Source organism: Sminthopsis crassicaudata, chromosome 3 (assembly GCF_048593235.1).
Source record: "Sminthopsis crassicaudata isolate SCR6 chromosome 3, ASM4859323v1, whole genome shotgun sequence".
Classification (NCBI taxonomy): domain Eukaryota; kingdom Metazoa; phylum Chordata; class Mammalia; order Dasyuromorphia; family Dasyuridae; genus Sminthopsis; species Sminthopsis crassicaudata.
The window spans coordinates 249,878,739-249,902,693 of record NC_133619.1 but is presented as its reverse complement, the minus strand read 5'-3'; the positions used below and the strand labels follow the sequence as shown (position 1 = coordinate 249,902,693).

The 23,955-nt window shown below is 33.3% G+C and overlaps 1 protein-coding gene across 1 annotated transcript in view; it reads left to right on the top strand.

The window, feature by feature from the left end:
• Positions 1–23,955, top strand: part of AFF3 (ALF transcription elongation factor 3) — a 660,643-nt gene that overhangs the window by 620,882 nt on the left and 15,806 nt on the right. Inside the window, 6 exon segments of the mRNA XM_074300399.1 lie at positions 3,900–3,963; positions 11,751–11,887; positions 14,713–14,784; positions 21,192–21,285; positions 23,342–23,391; positions 23,536–23,759. Of these exon segments, the coding sequence (XP_074156500.1) occupies positions 3,900–3,963; positions 11,751–11,887; positions 14,713–14,784; positions 21,192–21,285; positions 23,342–23,391; positions 23,536–23,759 (641 nt within the window).

The following is a 23,955-nucleotide window of genomic DNA, read 5'->3' as shown; positions in this document are numbered from 1 at the left end:
ACATCAAGGTCATAGAAACAAAAGTTGTATTGGTATCCTTGCTGGCTGAATGCATTCCAGCCTTTAATCATGAATGACCCACATACTTATCATACAGAACAAGGGCTAGCACTTGATGCTAGCAGACTTTCCTCTCAAGCATCAATTTTCTTAGAATAGGATTTGTGAGACATGAGCTTATGTATTAAAGATAATTATTACACCTAGAACCTGACTCAGGCCTCTGGGCACAGCAGAACATTTGGACTTTATCAACCAATAAAATAACAATTTGATTGAAGACCAAACAATTAATTCATTTTAATGTTGTACTCTATTTGCCTTATTTGGATCTCAGAATCCCCTGAGAAAATTATCCAGATTTCTTCCTTGCTGGGGAACCTGTTTGTTCAAACACATTGAGCTCATCACTGCCAGTTTTCACAAAACACTATGGCTATGCCTGGGGGCGGCATTTAACATAGGTAGGAATTATAGAAAGAAGTCTGCCAACCGCTCAGTGGGAGACCATTCAGCTCTGTCTCAGCCATAAGAAAGAATAGAAAGCTGAGTTGCTTTAATACTCAAGTGCCAGAAGAAATATTGGGGGTGACTAAAAACCATGCTGCTTTTTAGAACCAAGGTCATATGTTGGGGGGAGGGAGAGAGAAAAAGAAAAGAAAACATTACATTTGAACCAAGTCCTCAAGCTGCTATTGTTGCATTGAGTTCTTGGACAAAAAGGTTTAAATGACTAAGCTTTGGCTTTTACAGTGCTTTGGAAATCCCATCTTAGAAGAACACAAAATGTGTACTTGGCTACATTTATGTTTAATTGAACTTTTATTAGGTTTGTTAATGTATCACCATAAAATATTGTCACTGTGAGAAAAAATGTAGAAAGGATATATTACATAAATGAAATAGAAAACTCTTTAGGTTTGCCATATAAAAGATGAAAAATCTGAATACAGAGAAAATTAAATTTTATGTTAGTACCTATGCCATATTATATTCAGTAACTGCCACAGTAATGACTTAAAAATGAAACTGATTATTTTCCTACAAATCCTGGTTTATCACTACCTGAACTGGTAAATCATTTTATAAAGGACTGTTTCTCCAATCTGGATGAATTCCACCCAGGTTTTATAGTTAACATGATAGTGAATCAGAAATCCCCTAAAATGAGAAAATAGACAGATGGTCAGGCTCAGTTCTTACATGGCATATATGATGTGCTGTTCTTCAGACACAAGAATGATGGTACTGCCTCTGGTATATCCATTGTTGTATCTTTTAAAGAACCTCTTTCATCTGCTGTTCTTAAGCCATTTTTGCAGCACACATTTGGCCTTTATTTTCTCAGAATGTCTGGGATTTAACAAAAAAAATTTGTAGTACTACCTTGTATTGTAACTTTCAATATTTGAACAGTTATATTAGGCTTAAAGATACATTTCCACATATTAAACACTGAATTCAGCATAATTATAGATAACTATTATCAGCTATTAATTAATTAAACTATTAATCAGAGATTATCACAGGAAAAAAAAGTTGATTTAAAAAAATAAGATTTCAAAAACTTAATACAGAAGAGGGTTCTGTAAAAAAAAAAAAAAAAAACAAACACCAATCCTTTAATGAAAATGGATTACGTTTAAAATTATATTCTATTCATGACAAGTATTTCGAAGGAGGCAAGAGAAACATGATTAACCTCACACTGGAAAGTGGAACAAATAATGAAATAGAGAATTTTTCCTCTATTTTTTGAAGTTGCCATGGAGACCTTCTCTGGCTCATTGGCCAGGATGCTGATCCTCTCCCAAAGCTACCATAGCTGTGTTAGCTCATCAGAAATTCAATTCAACAAGTATTTATTTATTCAGTGCCTACACATCTCTAAAATGCTACCAGGGCACCAAAGGAGAATATCTCTCCCCTCCAGGGGTTTTTAATCTTTTTTGTGAGAAACAATTTTTGCATGCTTTTGATTTGATCAGTGATGCCAAACACGTATAATTGGGGCCACTAATCCATGTGTGAGGATCACTGAAACCATATAGTGACTTAGAAAACCACAAAGTGACATTATCTGCATTTTTTTTGGTTAAATATTTTCCATTATGTATGAATCCGCTTCTTGAGGTACTAAGGCCCTGGGCCTTGTATTTGACACCTCTGAGATATATATATATATAATTTTGAGAAGTTGCAAAGGGAAAAGATCAATGTGGCCAGATTAACAGGTAAAATAGTAATGGAGCTTGAAGTAAAATTCATACTATGAATGGGTTTCTAATAGCATGGGACAGTAAAAAAGACATGGATTCTGGAGTAAAGAAAACCTGGATGTGTAGAGGGGAAAAGTCAAAAAAAGACTATAAACATGGCAACTAAAGAAATAGTGTCACAAAGAGTGGAACTTCAGAAGGGAAATGATGAGCCCAAAATGATAAGTGCAATTTTAACTATTTTAAAAGAACATGCAATTTTCCACTCTGAAGATCTTACTCTCTTTATTTCTAGTATACATTACCAAAAAAAGGAAAGAAGATGGGGGTTTGGAGGGAAAGGTACATTTGTATTAAGTGGCAGAAGTAATAGTCCTGTGACCTTCAGATATGAAAATAAGCTAATGTATGCATTAGACCTTGAAATCATTTATAGTTCAAAACAAGCATTTTTCTACTAAGCAGAGCAGTTTCTTATTAATGTCACTACTTAATGCATACTGAAATGAAATACTTTGTCCACAGGATTTGATTCATATTAGTCAGTCACTAATGGTTGGGAGTATACTTAAATAAGAAAAACCACAAGTCACTCCATTATGCAAAAATTTGTTAATTGTGTCTTAAGTTGAAAGGGAGGGGCATATGTAGGTTTATAAATGTATAGATAGATATAGATTTACATATTACATAAATACATATACATATACAATCATATTACAATACAACAAACATTCTTCTGCTCTAGGGACTTGAAGATAAAATGAAAAATGACCTCTCCCTTCAAGGACTTACATTTATCTGAGTAGATAAAGCCTGTAAATAGATAGGCATATACATGATTAAACTAGGGGAAAGGTGTTTTTTGTTTTTTTTTTTTAATTTTTAAAGAAAATATTCCAATGATGATTGTTTATTAAACCAAGAGATAGTTGACTCCAGGCCACTATGTAAAATCATATTGGGACCCGGACATATTATCTTTAGATAGAGCCAGTTGATTCCCAGCCGAGCCTATGTTGGCCAAGGTTATTCCTTTTAATAATGCACGTCTGCTGTTAATATTTACTAGCTAGCTAATCAGAACTCCAGAGAATACATGCCATGTTTGCATTGTTACAGGGTAGACATCATTTTACAATTAACTTCATTACAAGTGGAATATAATCACAGGACATTAGCTCATTTCATTTTTATATGATGTTCCAAAATAATTGTATGTACACAAATGTAGTTTATATTGAAGAGGTAAAGGAAAGCACATGTTTTCATTTGGATATGTAAATAAATGGATTTGCCCATCCACATGCACACAATTATTATGAGGCATCTTTACAGCTTTTAAATTAAAAAAAGGATCATTCATGTTTAAATGCTGTGTGAAAACTTGTTTTCTTAGGTGTACTTTTAAGACTAATTCACAAATCAGAATCAGAGTTATCTAGAGACTTTATTACATTATTGTAAATGCAGATCATCAGCCTATATCTTGCTGCTTTAAATCATTAATTTAAAAGAATGAAAGTAACATATTTATACTACAAAATAGGTAGTAATTTAAACACGTAGCTTTTAATCTGTGCAGCAGATTTGTATGAGGGGAAAGTATCTATTTAAAAATCTTATACTTTAAAATAATATTTAAAATTAAAATAATGCAATATTATTATCTCTTTGTAGGCCACGCAGTGCAGATTATTTTATGCAAGAAGCAAAACGGATGAAACATAAAGCAGATGCAATGGTAAGGCTATTTTCTTTCTAGATAACGTTCTTCTGAATTATTTTTGTACTGAAACTTCATCATCAGTGCAATATAGCTAGGGTAATTATAAAATCTATTACAAGGATGGCTGGGTTTGTTAAATTAAGAAATGTTTATATAATCAAGTGCTCATAGCCCAATAAACTATGATTCTAGCCAATAATGTCTGACTGGGAGAGAGCTCTGGATAAATGGATATTTCAGTTTGTTCCTAAGGCTTAATTAGTAACCACTGCCAACAGAGCAATAGGTAGTAGAATTTTTTTTTCCTTAATGTTTTCAATCAAAGTTTGTGTTTTTCTGTATTGTTAGTCTTTGGGTTTGTCATAAGGCAATAGGACTTAAAACTCTATGGGATCTTAAAGATTATTTAGGTCCAAATTTCATTTTAGAGATGAGAAAACTCCAAAGAGGTTAAAAGACTTTTTCAAGGGGTCACATAAAGAGTTGTAGTCACACCAATTATTTTCTAAGATAACTTTTGTGGTATTTACATTTATCTACCTAAAGGAAGGACATATTAGAATTGATATAAATGGTGAAATGTCTGTTTGAATCATAGCAGAATATCAGAAATCATCATCATTGACTTAAGCAGATAATTTTGTTGGTTTGGCTGATACCTTATAAAAAACTGCAGATTATTATTTAAGTTTTTTAAGCAAAGTCTATAAAGCCTTTTTCTAAATGGCATTCTTATACATATATTCCCACCCTTTTAGTTCATAGTTCTTCCACTTTATTCAATAATATCAGTGTTGTTTTTTTCTTAGTAACTTCAGCTCTTGTGGCAGTTAGGTAAGTTAATAAAGCCAAAAGATAATCAGTTTAAAAATTTTTTGTCATAAGAAAATTCACAGAGTAGAAATTGCCATAGTTTCAACAAAGGCTTTTCTAAAACATATATATAAATATTGTGTATATTACAGAGCTTTTGGTATTTAAGCCTTCATATTGCTACATCCTTGTCAGTTAACAAATATTTATTGAATATGAACAAAATGTAATGAGTACTATACAGTGTAGAGCACTATATAGTATAAGTATTGTGGGAAGAAGGCACAAAATGAAAGTTTTGATGTCTACCTAAAAAGAACTTAGACTAAGATGAGGTCTCATTAGATGTAGAAATAAATAGATTGCCTAATAGAGAAGATGACAGAATTTTCAAGCTAGAAGGGACCGAGAGGTCATCCAGTCAAGAAAACACTTTGGACAGTGCCTGATAGAAAACCCTAGGATAGGCAGATTTGCATGGACTGTTAGACCAGAAGAAAGGAGGTGTTTTATCCAGGAAGCCCCAGAATAGTCATCCTCTCCTGGCATGAGTAGAGTGTTCCAGGGAGAAGGCTCTGGAAGATATCTATCAGTCTGCATATTAGAGGGACTCTGATCAGCCTGAGAAGTAAGTCACCCTTAGAAGCTTGTACAGCTCAGTACTTGGAGGTAGTAGCTAGAGGGACTGCAGAGAAGGCATTGGACTTAGAGTTAGACCCGAGTTTAAATCTGGCTTCAGACATTTAATAGTGATCCTATTTGCCACAGTTTCCTCAGTTATAAAATGGGAATAATAATAATATTAGTTATATGGTGCTTATGAGGAAAAAAAAGTGAGAAAATATTTGTAAGATGCTTTGCATAATGGCCTGGAACATAATAAGCACTTAAGAAATAATTTGTTAAAAAAAATTTACTGGTACTTTGTACAGAGTTGATGCCAATAGAGGGAAACAATAGAACCTCAAATAAAAATAGAGATTAGACCGGAATCCACCTTCCCATCCAGATATTCAAGAGCAGTTGAAACCAGGCCTTGACAAAATGTCATGATTCAGGAAGGAAGCCTTGGAATAAAAATAATTAGAATACATCAATGATAAGGAATTTTATGTATCCAGTGACATTCAAAACATAACCTACAGAAAGTGTAACTCCATAGCCACCGTGAGCAGAGCCTTAGATAAAGCTTTGAGTGTCCACAGGTCTATTGGAATTCTTGAAAGAGATAAAACAAGAATTAAAATAATAATAATAAAAGATAAAAATAAAAGGAGAGCTCTAGCACAAACACAATATAAGAATACTCAAACAACCAGAAAAACATGATCCCCCTACCCCTCCCAGAAAAATCAGTTTTATACCATAGTACAAGAAATCATAAATGAAAATGGTCTAGAATTCTTAGAGCAAGAGGATAAAAAAATTTAAAAACAAAAACTCACCATTCACATCCTAGAAGAAATTTTAGAAAGAAACTCTCAGCCATGCTATAACCAAAATCCAGAGCTTCTAGGTTAAAGTGGAAAAAAAATTTTGGAACCAGAAAGAGCAAGTTTAGGTACCAAGGAGTCACAGTCAAGATCACACAAGATTTAGCACCTAACACTTTCAAGAACTGAAGAACTTGGATAAAAAAATGTTTCTCTAGAAGGGAAAAGATAAAGGTTTGCAACCCAGAATAATTCAGCAAAATTGAGCATAATCCCTGGGGGGGGAGGGGAGTGGTAAGAGGAATTACATCTCTCTAATTAAATAATTAAATGGATGGAGCAAATAAAGAACTTTTAAACATTCCTGTTGAATGAAGACCAGAGATGAATCCAATCTTTGAAATGCAAACACAAAATCAAGAGAACTTCCAAAGGCAAACATATTGGAACTGAAAGAAACTGTTTGATGAAGTGTTTAAAAAAGAAGCAGCAATTGTCTCTTCTGAACCTTAATGTTTTTGGAGTGGTCTTTGATGATCTATAGCTAAGATTTAAAAAGAAAAAAGGAGAGGAAAAGAGTTATATTATAGAAGGGACGAACTTCTTATTTGCATAATTAAAGTATATGAGAAAAAAACTATGCAGATGTTGAGGAAAGCTTCAAGAAAGTAGAGAATCAAAGAAGAGTTAAGCATTCATGTGCATGTACTCACATACACACTCTAACACAATAAATTTGATATAGAAAAACATCAGACAGCCCAGAAGCAAAAAGGGAATAAAAAGAAAGTGAGATTTGAGAGGATAAAGTAAAGGAAAGATTAATCATAAGTAAAATAAATTCATCATTAGAATGAAGAAAATAGAAGAATTCAAGGGGGGGAAAAAAGGACTAGTAAATCAACAAAATCGGGGATAGAATGGAGGGAAATACACAATTAAGACTCATTACCAGGAACATGAATTGGGTAAACATATAAAACAAAAATTGATAGCAAAATGGGTTAGAAAACGGAATTTTAATAAAAGTTTCTTTCTTTATAAGAACCTGGACAAGGATTCACCTAGAATTAAAATAAGGGGCTGGAGAAGAATTCATTATACTTTAGTTAGACTCAGAAAAGCAGAATTAATAGTTTAAATAATTTATATAAGGCAACGGAAAAAAAAAACCCAGACATGAATAAAAGATGAAATGGGAAATTTTATTTTTTGTCCAAAGATATTGGATTAATACCAATATTTAACATATATATACTAAATATGTAAATGTTAATCAATTTACAGGGAAAATTATACTTTAGTTATGGGGGACATCAGGTACTTCGTCCAGACTTGGACAAATTGAGCAATCAGAAAAGAATCAAAGATCTAAGTAGGATTTTATAAAAGTTAGATGTGATAGCTCTCTGGTGATTACTGAATTAGAACAGAAAGGAAGTATGCACATTTCTTATCTATGCACGGCACTTTTACAAAAATTACCACATATTATGGCATTAAAAACTTCACAAATACAGAATTATTAGATATCTTTTACTGACCAAAATGCAATTAGAATTATATTCAATAAAGGGTCTTGAAAGAAAAGATCAAAAATTAATTTAAAACGGAATAGCTTAATTCTAAAGAATTTGTGGGTCAAATAAATTATAAAAGCAATAGAAAATATAAAAGTGAAAGAAAACAACATATCACAGTTTGGGGGATTTATCTACTAACATAACACATGTTTTGTTCACTTCTTTTTTTTTTCCTCTCTCGTGGTTTTTCCCTTTTGTTCAGATTTTTCTTTCCCAACATGATTCATAAAGAAATGCATATTTAAAAAGTTAATATACATGCATAACTAGGAAAAAAAACCCAATAAAGTAAGTCCACAAAAATAATCAGTTTTCCTGTATATTACAACAAATTCCAATAAGTGGAAAAAGAAAGATTGATTCCATTAAAAGTAACTACAGTTTAACTGTGGAAACTGAATGTGGATCAAAGCATAGTATTTTCACTTTTTTTGTTTGTTTAAACACTTTAAAAAAAATTTTCCCCTTTTGATCTGATTTTTCTTGCATAACACAATGAATATGGAAATATATTTAGAAGAATTGCACATGTTTAACCTGTATCAGCACAATGAATATGGAAATATATTTAGAAGAATTACACATGTTTAACCTGTATCAGCTTGCTTGTCTTGGGAAAGGAGGAGAAAATTTTGGAATTTGCAAAGGTGAATGTTGAAAACTTATCTTTGCATGTATTCAGAAAAATAAAAGACTATTAAAGTAAATTAGTTAAAAAAATAACTATAAAATATGTAAAATATCTAGGAATCTACCTACCAAGGAAACATACAGGAACTATATGAATACAATTACAAAAAAAATTTATGATAGCTTCTTATTCTTCAAAATACATGCAAAGATAGTTTTCAACATTCACTCTTACAAAACCTTATATTCAAAATTTTTTCTCCCTCCCTCCCCAGCTCTCTTCTCCCCTAGACAGCAATACAAAATAGGTGAAATATGTGCTTCTTCTAAACATATTTCCACATTTATCATGCTGTACCAAAAAAAAAAAAAAAAAAAAAAAAAAAAAAAAAAAAAAAAACTAATCAAAGGGGGGGGGAAATGAGAAAGCAAAAAAAAAGCAAACAACAAAAAGGTGAAAAGACTATGTTTTGATCCACATTCAGTCCTCTAAATGCAGATGACTCTCTCCATCACAAAACTATAGGAGTTTGCCCTGAATCACCTCATTGTTGAAAGGAGCCAATTCCATCACAGTTTATCATCACATAATCATGTACAAAATATTCTTTAAAGAAAACAAAAATCTCAATAAGTAAGAAAGTAATAACTGCTTATGGATGAGTTCTGCCAGTAAGACAAGTACCAAAATTTGTTTATTCAGAGCCAACCTAATGTTACTATCAAAGGATTACCTTGGAGACCAGAAGCAAATAATTCATTTTGGAGAGCAAAAGGTAAAAAATCTCAAGATAAATAGCAGAAAAACGTTGGAAGAAAGGAGACTTAGTAGTACAAGATCTCAAACTATCCCACAAAATAGTAGTGATGCAAATTTTTTGGCCCTAGCTTAAAAAAAACAAAAATCACAAAAAGACTGCAATATACAAAGGGGGGAGGCAGCGACACGGGGAATCAAACACAGTAACACAATGACCCAAAGACCATTACTGCTACTACTGGTACAGACTTTATTTAATTGGGGGGAAAAAATTTGCTTAAAAAACTGGAAAGCAGTCTGACAGGATTTCAATTAGACCAAAGTCCCGTACAATATTCCGCAATAAGAGCCAAATAGCATTTGATCAAAACATAAAAAGTGATACCATAAATGAATTGGAGGAATATGGAAGAAAATTTCTTTTGCAATTATCATAGGGAAGAGATTCATAATCAAAGAGCAAATATTTTAGAAGATAAAATGTAAAGTTTTTACATAAAACAAAAAAAAAGTTTTGTTACAAACAAAATCAATATGTTTAGAATTAGAAGGGGGAAAATCTTTGTAACAATTGTCTCTGATGATTGATCTTCAACATATATAAAGAAACTGATTCAAATATATGAGTGTGTCAGGTCAGATGGTCAAAAGATAGGAAAAAGCAGTTTTCTAAGAAGGGTATCCAAGCTATCAATATCCATATGAAAAAATGCCCAATTTTCCCCAAGTAATTGCTTTTCTTTTTTTTTCTTAGATGTTCATTGAAAACACAGTATGTTATATTAGTGCCTTTTTCAGTGCCAAGCAGAGTTATTTGCTATACACTCACAATCATGAACATAGATAAGACGTGTGTGTGTATGTGTAGAAAAACACAGTTCTTAGACCCGAATTATGAATAAAACATTATCATGTGTTTACTGTAGGTGCTGGGAATATAAATGAAAATGATGACTTCCTGTTCTCAGCTTCTATTCTATTTAGGGAAGACAACACAAGATTAGTTTAAGGATATTTAGAAATACCTTAAAGTTCTAAGTGTGTAGCAAACATAATACTTTTCACAAAAGCTCCTCAAGAACCAGGTCTGTACAGCAGGATGAATTCAGAAAGGTTTGGAGAGACTTACATGAACTGAGGCTGAGTGAAATGAGCAGAACCAGAAGATCACTATACACTTCAACAGCAATACTGTATGAGGATGTATTCTGATGGAAGTGGAAATCTTCAACATAAAGAAGATCAAATTCAATTCCAATTGATCAGTGATGGACAGAATCAGCCACACCCAGAGAAGAAACACTGGGAAATGAATGTGGACTACTTGCATTTTTGTTTTTCTTCCCAGCTTATTTTTACCTTCTGAATCCGATTTTTCTTGTGCAACAAGAGAACTGAATGGATCTGTACATATATATTGTATTTAAGATATATTTTAACATGTTTAACATGTATGAAACTGCCTGCCATCTAGAGAAGGGGGTAGAGGGAGGGAAGGGAAAAGTTGGGACAAAAGTGAGTACAAGGAACAATGATGTAAAAATTAGCCATGTATATGTTCTGTCAATAAAAAGCTGTAATAAAAAGAACAGGGTCTGTATCATACTACCTTAGCTTCAGAGGGCCTAGAAAAAAGACATCTGGAATGAAGAAATAATTCATAATGAATAATTTATTAAATGCTTACTATGTGCTGTGGACAGAAGTTACCAATTAAAAAACAGTGCACTTCCTGCCTTCAAAGAGCTTATATTCTTAACAGGAAAGGACAACACAGGGGAATATTGGATAAGTGTTTTAGTTAAGTGACACAGCTGGTACATGGAATCCCAGAGGAGTTAAATGACTTCTTTTCCCAGTGACAATGTCGGAATAGATTTGATTATGATTCCCAGAGGAAGAGGTGGAAATCAGGATTGCAAGAAGTGGAATGAAAGTGTCTTAGTATAGCAGATGGCAAGAAGGAGGTCTGAATGGTATGAGAAGTATGGCTAAGGCCAGCTAGATTTAGTAGATTGTCTTGTACATATTAGATGCTTAATAAATCTTTGTTGAATTTGCTGTTGTTGAATTATAAATACTAAATAATTGCTACCTGTTTATATGGGTGAGGTACAACTCTGCATATAACCACTTGCTCATGTAACTAAAACCAGTCACAATTTATGGAACATCTGGCAAAGAATGTTCTTTGAATTCATTTTACAATGAATAATATTTATTTTACATATGCACCGTATGCATTATGCTGCCTGAGTTGTGAAAATAAGCTGGTAAATTTTGTGTACTTCCCTGTAGTACCGGATTTTAATGAATAGCATGACTCAATTAGAAAGCCTAAAATAATGGCGATTTTTTATTTGTGTTGAGTTTAGTTTGAAGGGCTAGGTAGTTCCATTTACTCCATTTATTAGCAGTTTTGTTTTGTGTTAGATTCTCACTTTGAATTTAGTATTGTTTTTTCTCAACCTCATTAACAGGACTTTTGAAACTCATATCTCAATAAAGCACATAAAATTCCATGAGAATGTTGATTTTATAACTGTTGTTAAGGGAGACCATGTTTTTTATTCTGCTTCTTAGGTGGAAAAATTTGGAAAAGCTTTGAATTATGCTGAAGCAGCCCTGTCATTTATTGAATGTGGAAATGCAATGGAGCAAGGTCCAATGGAATCTAAATCTCCCTATACAATGTATTCAGAAACAGTAGAACTCATCAGGTAAGGAATTAGAAAGCAAGAATTACTTACTTATATTTTTTATTTCATTGTGTGTGAGATATAAGCACAAAACATCAGCCACACTGCAAAAAAAAGTAATGTTTAGTACAAAAAAAAGTAACTCTTGGTGGTGTTAATAGTAGCTACTGAAATTGAATAACTTGGAAGGGGCACAAATGGCGCCAGGGATATGCTATAATTCATCTTTAAATGACTGTCATTATTAGCAGACCCTATTGGAAAGGGTAATCAGTATTGTCCTATTCATAAATATAAACATCCATAACATCACATCTTACTGTCATAATTTGCTCATATAATTTCAGCATAGGAATCTTAATGAAATCTCAGAATTTGAATTCCCTCTCTTTAATATCCCCTGCATTCCTCACCAGAGTTGAGACACTATGAGAGGATGAAAGAAGTATCTACCTATTGAATCAATCAAGCTGTACTATTATTTTTTTTCTTTTTGTAACTAACACTAAAAGTTGGTTTTTTCCTCTAAGATCTTGATGTCAAAAGATAGAGTTTTAACTTTTCCTTTACATGTTTAATAGACCTATATGTCATTTAATTGATTAAAACTTTTGAACCTTTTTGTGCTTTTTGTCCTGTGGTGAACATGCCATTTAAACACTAACAACTTCCTAAAATTTAATGAAAAGTTTAGAATCACTCAGTAAATATTGTGATTTAACACTGACCATATCCTTATTCAGTTTTATTTTTCTGTATTCAGGATTCCTAATCATTTTAAAATAATAGACTTTTGCACTAGAGAGGACTTTAGAGAGGACCTCTTTCTAATCCAACTCTCACTTAATAGATGAGGCATTGAGACTCATATAGGTTATGTGACTCCCAAGTCACATTGCTGCTAAATGATAAGCCAAGAACTACAGTTCTTCCCATGACAGCATACCTTGGAGGCAATAATCTCTCTAAAACACATTGATACAGGAGGAAGTACTTGTTATCAACTGTATGTCCTATACACAGTAAATATTTTAGCCTTCATGATTGTCATTTTGGTATCAGAATACATAATTTTTGAAGACTGTATAGTTGTGTGAGGTGTTACTGCCCACTGTTCAAAAGAAAAGCTAGATATGTCTAATAACCCTAGCACACTGCTGGTTTTGTGACTGCAGACCATCATGCTGCTTCAGTGCACAATATTGTCAACATAGTATGACAGCAAAGCAGAGCAGCAGAATGAAGTTCTCAAAGTTATAATCATTTTCAGGAATAAACCGTCTTGTTCCAGAATTCTTTACATTCCTTCCTAGAACTGTGGCCAGTACTATAAGCATGATATAATGAACCATTCATACTACTACTACTAATATAGCAATAATTAACATTTATATAATGTTGTAAAGTTCATAAAGTGCTTTATATGTATTATTTTAATTCATCCTCAACAGCTCTGCAGAAGAGAAAAGTAAGCTGAGAGAAATTATTTACTTAGGGCCACACCGCTATTAAAGAGTCTGAGGCAGAATTTGAATTCTGGTCTTCCCTACTTACAGTCCAGCATTCTTTCCACCTTACTGCCTAATTAAGACCATTATGTAGATAATCCAGACTACAACACCAATTTCACTTTAACTGTCTAGGCAACACAAATAAAAGAAACTGGTTTTAATGATAGGGACAAGGAGTATAATTCTCTCAAAGTTTCAACAAATGTAGAAGTGGCTTGAATGATCTCAAATTCTGCCTGTAAATTGGATGTTTTATTGAGAAAAATGAATAACTATGATTAGAGCAACAAATGGAAGGACAGTCCATAAAAGCCAGCAGCTTCTCATAACAAACATCTGTCGAAACAAAAATATAGATTAAAATGTACCCAAGACACTTATACTGCTGTCAGAGTAAGAGTTACAAACAAAGAAAAGAGGAAATTCAGACATTTATCTAAGTGTAAGAGATGAGACTTTTCTTGGATGCAAGCCTGGAAGTATTGAGCATTGCCTATCTTTAGTCAAGCTACTCAGCAGTTCAGGTGTAAATTGGAATTTGTTACAATAGAGATGTTACTGTTTAAACATGGCTTTTTTTTTTTTTTTTAAATAACATTATCCCTTGTATTCATTTTTCTAAATTATCCCCCCCTCCCCCCAATGACAGGCAATCCCATACATTTTGCATGTGTTTCAGTATAACCCAGATACAATATATGTGTGTAAATCCAATTTTCTTGTTGCACATTAAGTATTAGATTCCGAAGGTGTAAGTAACCTGGGTAGAAAGACAGTAGTGCTAACACTTTACATTCACTTACCAGTGTTCCTTCTCTGGGTGTAGTTGTTTCTGTCTGTCATTGATCAACTGGAAGTGAGTTGGATCTTCTTAAACATGGCTTATTCTTGAAATAGGAGCACTCCTAGCTACTTAAGGTATTTGAACTTGTATTTTTAAAGAACAGAAAGGGGACAGCTAGGTGCCACAGATAGAGCACCAGCCCTGAAGTCAGGAGGACCTAAGTTCAAATCCAGCCTCAGACACTTAACACTTCCTAACTTTGTGACTCTGGGCAAGTCACTTAATCCCAAGTGCCTCAGCAAAGAAAAAAAAAAAAGTACCCCAATGAACATAAAAATCATTCTTTTGATAGTCCTCATAATGTTATGCATGCTGATAATGGAGGAGCCTCAGCCATTTTTTAAGAAAAGAAAATTGTGGCAACTACTTTGTAAAGCTCAGAAGGAACTGGGAGGTTTGCTCTTAACAAAAAGCATATACAACTGTTGACATAGGATAATTATGTTTACTATTTTTACTTTTTTTTTTTTTTTTTTTTTTTTTTTTTGAAGGTATGCTATGAGACTAAAAACTCACTCAGGCCCAAATGCCACTCCAGAGGACAAACAATTAGCTGCATTATGGTAGGTATATCATCATTTGACATCTTTAGCCCTGTCAGTGGTTTTCTTTTAAACTAGGTATTATAAATACAAATGGGAGGTGCTTTCTGTCATCTCTCATGACCTCAGGAAAGTAGATCTTGCTTTGGACGCTAGGGGATTCCTAGAAGTCATTCAGCTGAAACCCTTGAATGACTTATGAATGGCTAGAATTCTACAGGTGTGCTTGAGCAATTCATAATGGTTGGTAGTTGACAGGTAAGGTCTAGTTCATTAAGGTTATTAGTTTTTCAGCATTTGATGGGTCTGGATTTTTAATGACTTATATACTAACTGTGCCAATGTCCATATAATTTCTTTTGTGTTTAACATTTTAGGTGCAATTATAATAACTCATCTGTTGTTTTACATGTAGGATTAATTTAGCGCAGAACCAAGATAATGCTTCAAATTAAAGTTCACCAAATTTAAAATCAGATTCATTGCATTATTTTTACTGTATTATAAGTGCAAAAAAATAGTTTGAAAAGATTAATAACATTTATTAAAAGGACAAAAAACAAAACATTTAAAACAAGAGGGAGGAAATCTTAGAGAAAACTTTTAGCCTTCAATAAGACAGAGCAAAAGAATTAGCAAAGAAAATGTTCTTGTTTGTGTCCCATGTCTGTCTTAGCTAAAGTTGTCACCTTTAATTTGTTTTCCTTCCTCCTTGATAGAAAGCACCTTCCACATGAATTTATAATACCCAGAGCATATACAAGCCTGGTTCTGCTCATTTAATATTATATTATCTTATTTAAGTTTCTCCTTATGTGCTTTATACTTTTTATGATATTCCTTTAAATTCATAGCAGATCATAAATACAGGGCTGGAAGGAACCCAGAGGTTCCCCTAGTCTAACCTATTCAAGCTCTCATGTGCATATTTGTTCTCTCCCTCCCTTCTCTCTCTACCCCCCTCTCTCTCTCTGTCTCTCACTCTCTTTTTCTCTATATCTTTATATATACATATATACACACACACATACATACATGTATATACACATATTTATTCTTGAAAGTTCAATAGATATTTGATCTCAATGATATGAGTACTCCATCCCTCCTCCTGCCTCTTTTCTTCATCTTCCATAAGTGGTCTTCTCAGAGGATCTTTCTCTAGGTCCCCTGGTTTCAGGTACATAACAGTAAAGCAAATCACATGCATCATCTATCCCTTATCCTTATTCACATTTATTCCTATGTGACCAGCCGCCACCAACTTTTGTCGTCTCACATTTCTGACATCTTTTACACTGTTCTCTTATACAGTTACTCATTGGTAATAATTGATGCCTGTCACCTCTCCATTGCCTTTTGGGGATGCCACAACTTTAATTATTAAAAAGCTGGCATTCTATGACCAAGAGCCATCATCAAAATAATACCAGTATCTAAAAAATATATGTTATTGTTTCAGAGAGAAATCTGAGGGATTAAAAATATCATGTTATTTCCCAAAGTCAGGACAACTCTTCTCCTTTTTGTCTCTGGGCTCAGAACATTAGCCATTCACTGTCTGTCCAAATTATACATATCAAAAGATCAGATTTATGAATTGTCCATCTAAATATTTCATAAACATTGTTCATTCCCTTGATTTTTTTATGTCTATATCATTTTTCATTTAATTGAATATTCATGTGGATAAATAAGCAAAACTCAAATTTAAATATGCCACTCACAAATAGGCACACATAGAAGACCTCACCATCTTAGAATGAAAACTCCTTTCAAATAATGATAGTTTTCTTTTTTTGTACTTATATTTCTAGTGACAAGCACAGTATCTGGTAAATAATTGATTAATCTATGAGAAATCCCGCCTCTATATAAACACAGGATGTGTGTTATAACAATAGCAAACAGAAGCATATTTCCTTGTTTCTTGATTCCAATTTTATTGTATCTTTTAAGGAATCCCATATGATCTTGATAGTGTGCATAGAAGACAGAGAGAGCCTTGAAAATGGACATTTTGATCTACTGAAACAAAATTTTGAAGTCAATAAACAATAAGGTGTATTATGCACATCTTTCAGTCTTATGGGACTGGTGAAAATAAGATCTTTCATAGAATATCATTTGCAAAATTCTGATTATTCCCTTATCAAACCTTCATTAAGCATAGCTAAATATATGTAATTATTCTATTCTCATAAAGGTCATATAGATATCAGAAAGCTGGCATCTTAGGCATTATTGATATTTTTCTTGATCACTTTTGTTTTATTTTTGGACTGGACTCTGATTTCACTGGTAAAGGGAACTTTCTCCAATGATACAGATCAATACTTTCTCTGAAGTGTATAGTTTTAATGTTGCCAGAGACATTCAGATGTTATGTGACTTGCTCATGTTATGTCACATGGCCTGTATATGTGACTTGAAATTTAGTCCTCTATCCAGGTCACCTTTTTATGTAAAGTCCAAGTTCTTTTGCAAACTTTATCTTCCCTTCTTGATAACTTTGGAAGTGATTCCTCAGTATCCTTAAAATTAAATTGCATACCTCACAGAACTTGTTTGTATACTTAATCTAATCCAACTATTCTTCCCATCTGTGTTCTTTAATGCCATTTCTACTTGCTCACATATAGCACTTTGAGAACAATGTGGTGACTCCTCTCTCATTAATAAAGGAAATGGTTTGTTATTAAAAAAATCTTTACAGATATTTTCAGTTTTTCATACATTTATTGCTCCTTTCAGTTTCATCCTTTAAGGTATAAAGACAATTTGGCTTCCTTGGGTCCATTGCCAAATTTTCTATTTTCTTTTCCCATATTAGCCAATGTCCCAAAAAATGTAGGTTTTATTCTGAGTCTTGAGTCCCTCTCCTATCAGATGAATGCTGTGCTTCATTATCCATCCTCTTGAATTAGGTCATTCTTAGAGTTCTTACAAATAAGTTTATATTCTGTATCAGTTCATTTCTCTATCTCTCTACCTGGCAAAATCAATTGTTTCCTGGGTGACATACATTATTTTGACCTCCTTATTGTAGCACTTGATTTACATTATTTAAATTTCAGTAGAAAAAATGTTGATGTCTATTATTTTATCTAGTTCTTCTTTCTTGGCATCAGTAACTTAATTTGAATAGTTCACATTGAAGTTGCCTCATTTGTATCCCAGATCTTCTCGTTTTTTTTTAAATACTTTCTTCCAATTTGATATTTGCAGCATCAAATCCAATTTGATACTAATAAATAAGAAATCTAGCTGCCCATAAACCCACTAATTCAGAAAAAAAAAAAAACCTCCTATATACATTAGCCAGTCATTTCCTATCTGTTAAAAATACATACAGTTTTTTAATAATAATAATATTTGTTTCTCTCCATGTTCGGTACCTTCCTAATCACCATTCTTATGTCTGAAAAGACTTCTTTATAATCTATAAGCCTTTGTCTTCTCTCTTTACTTATTCCTGAACTACATCTTATTACCTTTTTTTTTTGTTTGTTATTTTGCCCCACATCTATTTCTGCATGTTAAAGTGTATATTGATTTAAAGTTTAGAAGGTGTCATTAAATGTTACAGAGATTTTCAATATTAATTCATTTTTTATAACATATGTTGACAATAATCTTCAGTTATTTTCATGGTAATCTTTTTACTACTATTTATAGTTCAAATTTCCCATGATCAAATGTCCCATGAAATAATGTTTCTTGTTTTTTTTTTTAATGCACAGTAAAACCAATTCCACCAACTTCATTATTTGCCTTTACAAAAGAAATCTGTGAACCATTTTTCCATTTAGTTGAATTGTCTATTGGTTTTATTTATAGTGAGAATATCAAGTCTGATGGGATTCATTTTCTTCAATAGTATTTCTACTTGTTGGTCACTGGACAGAGCTTATATTTAGTGTAGTATCAGCTAACCTAATAGTGGTCTGTATCTCTGGTGATTCTTAGCATCCTCTGTCCTTTTTCTGCCATTCTGCCACCACCATCACTAGAGTTGTCAGAAGGACCTTTTTGTATTTTTCATTGTTGCATGGGCAAAAAATTAATTGCCAAGTGGCTAGTCTAGCATGGTGGGCTTCTCTGTCCTTAGGCTTGTCCTTGTAATGCAGATTTAGTCTGGTACCAAGACTATACCAAAAACTTTTCCAGCTTGGTAAAACTTGCCAGAGTTTTTGCTCTTCTGGCATAGTCTTCAGAAACTCAGGCTCTCCTGCTCACTGCAACAAAGTGGCAGACTAAGACTTTATGGAACAAAAAAATTAATGTAATATAATTTATACAGCCATTTTCCAGGTTGTTGTTTTTTTCCTGTTTTAATAGGGTGTATGTGAATATTATAGGTCTTCCTTATGATGTTTTTAGGATAAAAGATACAGCAATACAATTAATAAATTATGTTATGCTCAATTTTGTGACTCATTGCATAGTGCCATTTGCCAAAATATTTGTGCCAGTCTACAGCCCTAACACCTCTTTTAGATTGCTATTTCCCCATACCTCTGCCAGCTTTGGTTTTTGTTTTGTTTTGTTTTTTATTTTTTGTTTTTTACGGTTTTATAAAATAATACAAAGTACCATTTTTCTGATTATTAAGAAATCTGAACGGTTTTTTTTCCTTGTGGTTAGCATTTTGTAATTCCTTCTTCATAAATTGTTTTGACTTGTATCCTTTGACCAGTGTTCGATTGGACTATGTTAATGCCTGTAGAGCTATGGGTCCATTTTTTTTTTTTTATTCATTTTTCCAAATTATCCCCTCCCTCCCTCCACTCCCTCCCCACGATGGCAGGTAATCCCATACATTTTACATGTGTTACAATATAACCTAGATACAATATATGTGTATAAATACCATTTTCTTGTTGCACATTAATTATTAGCTTCTGAAAGTATAAGTAACCTGGGTAGATAGACAGTAGTGCTAACAATTTACATTCGCTTCGCTATGGGTCCATTTTTTACAAATTCTTTTTCTAGATCTTTTTCTGCAATATTTACTGCACATATTTTCCCAACTTACATATTTTAAATTAATTTTAATAACATTTTTTGTTTGAAATCTTTTTTATTGTTGTATAATAAAATATATTTGTCTTGTCTTCAATGATTTCTTCTGTTTAGGTTTATCACATTTTGATAGTAAAATAATTTATTTTAAAAACATTTACTAATATTCATCCCTTGGAGCCTTACTTTCCTCATTTGTAAGTTAAAGGAGTTGAATTGATTGATCTCTAAGGTTTATTTCCAGCTCTATAAAGTCCTGTGTTTTTATGTAGTGTATAATCATTGCATTAATACAATAACTAATAATGATGATAATGATAAATCCTGTGATCCTATCACATCCCACTCAAATGCCTGCTATTAGCAATAGTAATAAAATCATACAATCCTGTGTAGGGACTTATCTACATATGCACAAATATGACTTCTATTAATAACAGTGATAATGAGGTAACAGTAATTCTACTCCATCCAGACTTCACAGGGCACCTCACATTCCTAAATCTTTTAGGAAAAATTATTCCATACTTTTTATAAACTTCAAAGTAATTCCATTGGCAGATAGCTTCTATGTACATACAATTTGTGATAAAAATAAAAAGATAAAATAAAAAGATCAGCAACTCCTTATGGACTGGGAGATCTCTACTATGATCCTTCAAGAAGATATTTCTGAATTGTGAATCTGATCATGCAGATTTACCCATAAAACTGTACAATAGGTGATTGTGCCATATTTTGTGGCCCAGTTAATGCTAGAGCCACTTGATTTATAAAAAATATAAAAATAGTAAACTAGATAGTGGGAGATAGTTTTAGAAAAAGACTATATTCTTTTCTAAGTTTATGTAAACTACTCCTAAAAATACTAGATTAATTATAAAATGAGGAAAGAAAAAATGGAAGAACGATTTTTGTTTTCAGCAGAGCAGATTCAAAGTCAGCTAAGCACCTGAGCCTGTTAGAGTGAGAAATGGGGACATAGCAATTTCCTTACACTGCTTAGTATCCAGGAATTTGCTTCTCTTGCCCTGTTCTTCAACTCACTTTTTACAGGGAGATACTACCCTCTAGTGGTGTAAAGGAGAAACAGGTAATAGAAAGCCCCGTTATTCACACTCTCTAAAAAAAGATTGTGAAACTGATTAATTTATTTGATTTCAGTAGATTATTTTATTCTATTGAGCAATCACTTAGTAAGTGTAGGTCTTTTTGAACTTAGGTTTTGTTTGTTTGTTTGTTTGTTTGTTTTTTTGGTAGATTTGACTTCGTACTTCAAAACCTCAATCTATAACTAGTAAATGCCATGAAACAACTGAAATGTTTGAAGATATTTTTCTAGTTTTGTCTGGGATTTATAGCTACTCTTAAGACTGATTTTCTCTTTTTTTGTAATACAGTTATCGCTGTTTGGCTCTCCTGTATTGGCGAATGTTTCGACTCAAAAGAGACCATGCTGTAAAGTATTCAAAAGCACTTATTGACTATTTCAAGGTATTATCTTGCTTTGTAGATTGCTTGTAATTTGACATGATAATAGAATATACTGTATATCATTTAAAGATCCTGGTGAAAGTAAATGTGATTAGACAGAAAGAATCCATTGCTTTCAGGCAGATGACAGTGTATTTCCTGAGTGTATATATGAAACCAGCTTATGATCCAATCCCAAAGTTTTAGGATGGAAGAGACCTTAGAGAAGTCATTTAATGTGTATCCTTATTTTAGAATGGTCTATGCCTCTCCTTTCCTTCCCCTGATAACCAGTAGTATTCCTTAAACCCACAAGAGAAAGATTATACACCTAATCACTCAACAACCTGTTCCAATATTTAACCATCCTGCAAAACATCATTCCTTATAGCTAATCCAGGGACCTCTTTCACCTTTTATAATGCTTTGCTGTTTTTTACCTATGTGAGCTTGTGCAAGTCGTTTTAGTCCTTTGCTGCAATTCCCTTTCAAATGAGAAATTTGGTCTAAATGAGCTATAAGGCCCCAAAGCTATGAGGCGATGACCTTTCATAGCAGCAGTTCCTTCATCTGGTATCATTCCTATCAGAGACCCCTATTAACTCATTAACTCTTTTAAATCTCCTATGAGAAGAAGAAAATGAAGTATTCTCCCTCCTAATCTTTCTCAGAGAAGACCCTCCAGTCAATGAGGACCCTTTAGGACAGTGTCAACCTTGGGGAAGGAAGGTAGCTGGTGTGGAGGTGCTCCCCAAGATATATGTGACAGGCCCAGCCAGGGACTCATCAATCAGCACGCACCTCTCTGGAAGTTGGAGTCAGTGGCCACCTAAATCTGTTTTCTAGCCTCAGTGGGTAATTTTGTCATGCATATGTTAGAGCCCACATGAACCACTAGTGGGGAGGGAGAGGAGGAATATTCATTCTGACTGTTGTCAGTCTGTCCAAAATAGATTTCGTGTTCTGAGCCATAGTCAACTAAATGATGTCTCAAATGAGAAGGGTACTAGAACTTACACACAGTATTGTTGTGGCCTTATTTTTGACTTTAGGAAGATAGGGTCAAAGTCAGAAATGTGGCAAATGTTTTGAACTTTGATACCTAAGAGGAAATTCTGAAGAGTAATCATATAAAGAGAAGATGTTGGCTTTTTATAGTTAAATGTAAGCATTGGGTATAATGAATGAAGAATGGATTGGGAAATTTCCGTGATGTAATGATGATAGGTTGCCTCTTTATTTGTGCATTGTCTCCACTCTCTCTAAGAATAAGTATAAAACAGGTACCATGTTGACCTTAGGACATGATTCTTCTCCTTTGGAAATTTATAATGCAGAGAAGATATTTACAATCAGAAATTATTGAAACATTGACTGTAATTCGATAATTATAAAACCTTTGGGTAAAAAATGAAGGTATGGTGAAAATCAATTCAATTTCCCAATGCAAAGCCAACTCTGAAAGATGATCTTTCTGTCCATGGTAGCTAGGAAGAATTAAAAATTTTTTTCCTGCTTACCATCCTCCCTTCTTCTAGTTCAGGTACATAAATTCTTCTGCTCATGTTTATTGCAACCAAAGTATTCTTTTAAATACTCATTAAATGACTAAATTTTAACAACTAGGAGAGGAAAACAACGCTGATATATCCATCAGTGTTTAAGAAAAGTGTCATTTTTGATTCTAGAAAAGAAAAATAATAGTGGCTCAAGTATTAGGAGCTCTTTTCCCCTTATGAAAATGGTTTTATTTTCTTAATAAACAGCACCATGTATTATTTTGTCTATCTTTTACTAGTAAACACAAAACTCCTTTTCAGTTTCTGAATATAAGTGTTTGGCTTGTGTAATATGATCTTACCATATTTAAAAAAAAAAAAAGTAATTGCCCTTTTAAGGAAGCATGTTGAATTATGTGCTTCCAGAGTGAATATAAAACATATTCTTTATTTTTATAATTTTTTAAATTCTATCTTTAATTTTGATTTATATGTTACTTTCTAAGTTTGCAATGAATATGTTTGCTGTTTCTCTCTCAAGAAAATTGAACCCTCAATAAGTCTACTTCCCTCCACAGAATTCATCTAAAGCTGCCCAGGCCCCATCTCCATGGGGTGCCAGTGGAAAGTAAGTTGACATTACTGAAATTAATTGTTCATGACCTTATGAAACTGCTTGTTAACATGCAAGTGCATTCAAGTATTGTCTTATATATCCTACCCCACACTTACCTCTCTTTAATGTTTTACTTTTCAATCTTTTCCTGTACAGGAGCACGGGAACTCCATCCCCCATGTCTCCCAGCCCTTCTCCAGTCAGCTCAGTGGGATCTCAGGGGAGTCTCTCTAGCACTAGCACCCCTTCACCATCATCCATAATTAGCATTCCACATCGGATCCATCAGATGGCAGCCAACCACGTCAGCATCACCAACAGCATTCTGCACAGCTATGACTACTGGGAGATGGCTGACAACCTTGCCAAGGAGAACAGAGGTATGCACTGTAAAAACAGAAACACAATACCTGGTCCGCCAGCAAGAATCCAGAGGAGCCGAGTGATCCCTTGGTGTGATAGAAGGTCCCGTTTTCACAGTGTTATCATGAAGAATGCAAGCATGGTGGTCACAAGATAAGGGTTTGAGTCCCAGTACCTCCACACCTCACTCTTCCCCCACCCCACCCCCATTTC